This window comes from Pyrgilauda ruficollis, unplaced genomic scaffold (assembly GCF_017590135.1).
Source record: "Pyrgilauda ruficollis isolate IOZ18807 unplaced genomic scaffold, ASM1759013v1 scaffold1046, whole genome shotgun sequence".
Lineage (NCBI taxonomy): Eukaryota > Metazoa > Chordata > Aves > Passeriformes > Passeridae > Pyrgilauda > Pyrgilauda ruficollis.
The window spans coordinates 4,409-9,782 of NW_024508612.1; the positions used below are offsets into that span (position 1 = coordinate 4,409).

The following is a 5,374-nucleotide window of genomic DNA, read 5'->3' on the forward strand; positions in this document are numbered from 1 at the left end:
GGTATGGACCAGTATGGACCAGTACGGACCGGTATGGACCAGTACGGACCAGTACGGACCAGTACGGACCAGTATGGACCAGTATGGACCAGTATGGACCAGTATGGACCAGTATGGACCAGTATGGACCAGTATGGACCAGTATGGACCAGTATGGACCAGTATGGACCAGTACGGACCGGTATGGACCAGTATCAAAACTCACCTTTAACACCGTTTTTCCCCATTTTTAACCCTTTTAGAGCCCCAAAAAGCCCCCAAAATTCCCTGCCAGTATAAACCAGGACAAACCAGTAACTTTTAACTCTCTCCCAGTCCAAACCAGTACCCCCCAAACCACTCCAAACCACTCCAAACCACTCCAAACCAGTCCAAACCAGTCCAAACCAGTCCAAACCAGTCCCTCCCACCATGGACCTCCTCCAATCCCTCCAACTCCTGGCCCGCGACAACCTCGCCTTCTTCTCCCCTCCCGGCGGCGCCGCCGCCGCCACCGCCGGCACCTCGCGCCGTTTCGCCGACGCTTTCTCCGCCCTCCTCCACCACGGCCGCCATCTTGGCCCCGCCCTGGCCCACCTGGCCCAGGTGGCCCCGAATTACGACCTGGACGAGGCCACGCCCGGCAACGGCTACCGGAGCCTCATCGAGGTGGTCCAAGTTTGCCTGGACCGCGCCGTGGAGCGCAGCCGTTACGTGGCGGCGCATCGCAAAAGTCTCTTCTTCCGCGCCGGCGCCAACGCCGCCGAGATCGAGGCGGTGGCGGCGGCCTTGGGGCAGCTCAGGGCTTTGCTGGTGTTGGCGGCCAAGATGGCGGAGATCTCCAAGCCCGGGTGTCTCTTCCCCGATGGAGAGAAGGTCAGGAAGGACCAGGAGGAGGAGGAGGAGGAGGAGGAGGAGGAGGAGGAGGAAGGCATCAGCGAGGTGGTGCTGCGGGAGTACAGCACCATGCACAACGGCTGCTTCTACGGGAGGTGCTTGGGCTTCCAGGTGAGGATTTGGGATTTTCTGGGATGTTCTGGAAGTTTTGGGGTGGTTGGATTGGTTGGTCTTGGTTCCGTTGACCGTTGGTTTGTTGGTCTTGGTTTGGTTGCCATTGGTTGGTTGGTCTTGGTTGGGTTGACCATTGGTTGGTTGGTCTTGGCTTGGTTGATCTTTGTTGACCATTGGTTGGCTGGTCTTGGCTTTGTTGACCATTGGTTGGTTGGTCTTGGCTTGGTTGATCTTTGTTGACCATTGGTTGGCTGGTCTTGGCTTTGTTGACCATTGGTTGGTTGGTCTTGGCTTGGTTGATCTTTGTTGACCATTGGTTGGCTGGTCTTGGCTTTGTTGACCATTGGTTGGTTGATCTTGACGTGGTTGACCATTGCTTGGTCTTGGCTTGACCATTGAGTTGGTCTTTGTTGACCATTGGGTTGTTCTTGACTCTGTTGACCATTAGTTGGTCGATCTTGCCTTGGTTGCTTTTTGTTGATCATTGGTTGGTTGTTCTTGGCTTTGTTGACCATTGGGCTGGTCTTGACCATTGGGTTGGTCTTTGTTGACCATTGGGTTGGTCTTTGTTGACCATTGGGTTGATCTTGACCATTGGTTGGTCAATCTTGCCTTGGTTGCCCTTGCCTTGACGGCGGGCGCTCAGCGCCGGTGTTGGTGGCCAAGATGGCGGAGATCTCCAAGCCCGGGTGTCTCTTCCCCGATGGAGAGAAGGTCAGGAAGGACCAGGAGGAGGAGGAGGAGGAGGAGGAGGAGGAGGAGGAGGAGGAGGAGGAGGAGGAGGAAGGCATCAGCGAGGTGGTGCTGCGGGAGTACAGCACCATGCACAACGGCTGCTTCTACGGGAGGTGCTTGGGCTTCCAGGTGAGGATTTGGGGAATTTTGGGATTTTCTGGGATGTTCTGGAAGTTTTGGGGTGGTTGGATTGGTTGGTCTTGGTTTCGTTGACCATTGGTTGGTTGGCCTTGGTTTGGTTGACCATTGGTTCATTGGTCTTGGCTTGGTTGATCTTTGTTGACCATTGGTTGGTTGGTCTTGGTTGGGTTGACCATTGGTTGGTTGGTCTTGGCTTTGTTGACCATTGGTTGGTTGATCTTGGCTTGGTTGACCATTGCTTGGTCTTGGCTTGACCATTGAGTTGGTCTTTGTTGACGATTGGGTTGTTCTTGACTCCATTGACCATTGGTTGGTCAATCTTCCCTTGGTTGGTCTTTGTTGACCATTGGTTGGTTGTTCTTGGCTTGGTTGATCTTCATTGACCATTGGGTTGATTGATCTTGCCTCCACTGACCATTGGTTGGTTGGTCTTGGTTTGGTTGACTATTGGTTGGGTGGTCTTGTCTTGATTGATCTTCATTGACCGTTGGGTTGATTGGTCTTGGTTTCATTGACAGTGGTTGGTTGGTCTTGGTTTGGTTGATCATTGGTTGGTTGGTCTTGGCTTGGTTGATCTTTGATGACTATTGGTTGGTTGTTCTTGGCTTGGTTGACCATTGGTTGGTTGATCTTTGTTGACTATTGGTCGGTGTTGACTCCATTGACCATTGGTGGGCAATCTTGCCTTGGTTGATCTTTGTTGACCATTGGTAGGTTGGTCTTGGCTTTGTTGACCATCGGTTGGTTGATCTTGGCGTGGTTGACCATTGCTTGCTCTTGGCTTGACCATTGAGTTGGTCTTTGTTGACCATTGGGTTGTTCTTGACTCCGTTGACTATTGGTTGGTTATTCTTGGCTTTGTTGGCCATTGTTGACCATTGGTTGGTTGCTGTTTTCTGGGTTGACCATGGCTTGACCATTGAGTTGGTCTTGGCTTTGTTGACCATTGGTTGGTCAATCTTGACCTCGTTGATCCTTGGTTGGTCTTCGTTGATCCTTGGTTGGTCAATGTTGACCTCGTTGACCATTGGTTGGTCAATGTTGACCCTTGGTTGGTCAACGTTGACCTCGTTGACCCTTGGTTGGTCAATGTTGACCCTTGGTTGGTCAATGTTGACCTCATTGACCTTTGATTGGTCTTCGTTGACCCTTGGTTGGTCAGCGTTGACCTCGTTGACCATGGGTTGGTCAACGTTGACCTCGTTGACCATGGGTTGGTCAAAGTTGACCATGGGTTGGTCAACGTGGACCTCGTTGACCCTTGGTTGGTCAAGGTAGACCTTGTTGACCCTCGCTGGGTTGCTCTTGCCTTGACCGTTGCGTGTCCCCGCAGTTCGTGCCGTCGCTGCGGCCGTTCCTGCAGACCTTGGCCATCGGCCTCGTGTCCTTCGGCGAGAATTACCGCGAGCGCGACCCCGGCATCGGTGAGCGACGGCCATTCGGGGATTTCGGGCCATTTTGGGGGGATTTTTTGGAATTTTGGAGTTTTTAGTGAATTTTGGAGGGTTTTGGGTCAATTTTGGGGTTTTTTTTTGCAGGTTTTTGAGTGGATTTTTGGGGAATTTTGGGTTTTTGGGGTGAATTTTGAGGTATTTTTGGCGGGTTTTTGGGTGGATTTTGGGGTTTTTTGAGTGAATTTTGGGGAATTTTTTATGGATTTTGAGGTTTTTTTGGGTGAAATTTGGGGAATTTTTTGTGGATTTTGGTTTTTCTATGTGAATTTTGGGATCTTTGGGGTGAATTTTAGGGTTTTTGGGTGAAATTTGGGGAAATTTTTGTGGATTTTGGTTCTTCTGGGTGAATTTTCGGGTTTTTTTGGGTGGATTTTGGGGAATTTTTTATGGATTTTGAGTATTTTTGGGTGAATTTTGGGGTCTTTTGGGTGGATTTTGGGGAAACTTTTGTGGATTTTGGTTTTTCTGGGTGAATTTTGAGGTATTTTTGGCGGGTTTTTGGGTGGATTTTGGGGAATTTTTTCTGGATTTTGATTTTTCTGGGTGAATTTAAAATCCAATTATTTCCTCATTAAAAATCCCAATTTTTTTTGAAATTTCTTTGAAAAAAAACCCCCAAAATTCCAATTTTTCCCCATTAAAAATCCCAATTTTTGGGAATTTTTCTGGGACTTTTCCTATTAAAAAAACCCCAAAAATTCCAATTATTTCCCCATTAAAAATCCCTTTTTTTAAATTTTCTTTGGAAAAAAACCCCAAAAAATTCAATTCTTCCTCCTTAAAAATCCCAAATTTTGGGGAATTTTTCTGGGACTTTTCCTATTAAAAAAACCCAGAAAATCCAATTATTTCCCCATTAAAAACCCCAATTTTTTTTGAAATTTCTTTGAAAAAAAACCCCCAAAATTCCAATTTTTCCCCATTAAAAATCCCAATTTTTGGGAATTTTTCTGGGACTTTTCCTATTAAAAAAACCCAAAAAATCCAATTTTTCCTCCTTAAAAATCCCAAATTTTTTTGAATTTTTCCTGAATTTTTGTGGCATTTTTTGTGGAATTTTCCTGGCAATTTTCCTATCAAAAAACCCCAAAAATCCAATTTTTCCCCATTAAAAACCCCAATTTTTTTTGAAATTTCTTTGAAAAAAAAACCCAAAAAATCCAATTTTTCCCTCTTAAAAATACCAAATTTTGGGGAATTTTTCTGGGAATTTTCCTGTCAAAAAAACCCAGAAAATCCAATTATTTCCTCATTAAAAATCCTAATTTTTGTTGATTTTTCTTTGGAAAAAAACCCCAAAAAATTCAATTTTTCCTCCTTAAAAAATCCCAATTTTTTTTTTTATTTTTCTGGATTTTTTCCTATAAAAACCCCCAAAAATCCAATTATTTCCTCATTAAAAATCCCAATTTTTTTTGAAATTTCTTGGAAAAAAAACCCCAAAAAATTCAATTTTTCCTCCTTAAAAAATCCCAATTTTTTTTTTTATTTTTCTGGATTTTTTCCTATAAAAACCCCCAAAAATCCAATTATTTCCTCATTAAAAATCCCAATTTTTTTTGAAATTTCTTGTGAATTTTGGCTTTTGTTGGATGAATTTTGGGTTTTTTGGGTGAATTTTTGATCAGTTTTGGGAGTTTTTTGGAGGTTTTTGGGTGGAGTTTTTGGGACTTTTTTGGGATTTTGGGGGGATTTGGGTGAGTTTTGGGGCTTTTTGGCTAAATTTTGGGTGAGATTTGTTTGTTTTGGGGTGAATTTCAGGGGTTTTGGTCAATTTTGGCATTTTTTGGCTCAATTTTGAGGTTTTTTAGGTGGATTTTGGGGGTTTTGGGTGGATTTCGGGTCTTTGGGGGGAGTTTCACTTTTTTGGATGGATTTTGGGGATTTTGGGGTCCCTGAGCTGATTTTGGGTCTCCCCAAGTGGATTTTGGGGTTTTTTGGGGGGTCTCTGAGTGAATTTTGGGGTTTTTTCCGGATCTCTGAGCTGATTTTGGGGTGATTTAGGGTTCTGAGTGGATTTTGGGATAATTTTGGGGATTTTGGGGTCCCTGAGC

At 45.3% G+C, this 5,374-nt stretch overlaps 1 protein-coding gene across 1 annotated transcript; it reads left to right on the forward strand.

Moving 5' to 3' along the window:
• Positions 1-378: 378 nt before the first annotated feature.
• LOC121354841 (hormone-sensitive lipase-like) lies at positions 379-3,290 on the forward strand (the record flags this gene model as incomplete). The annotated part of the gene is made up of 2 exons (XM_041469825.1): positions 379-987; positions 3,200-3,290. Coding segments are annotated over exons 1-2 (667 nt in total), but the record flags the coding sequence as incomplete, so codon positions are not given.
• Between the last annotated feature and the right edge of the window lie 2,084 nt (positions 3,291-5,374).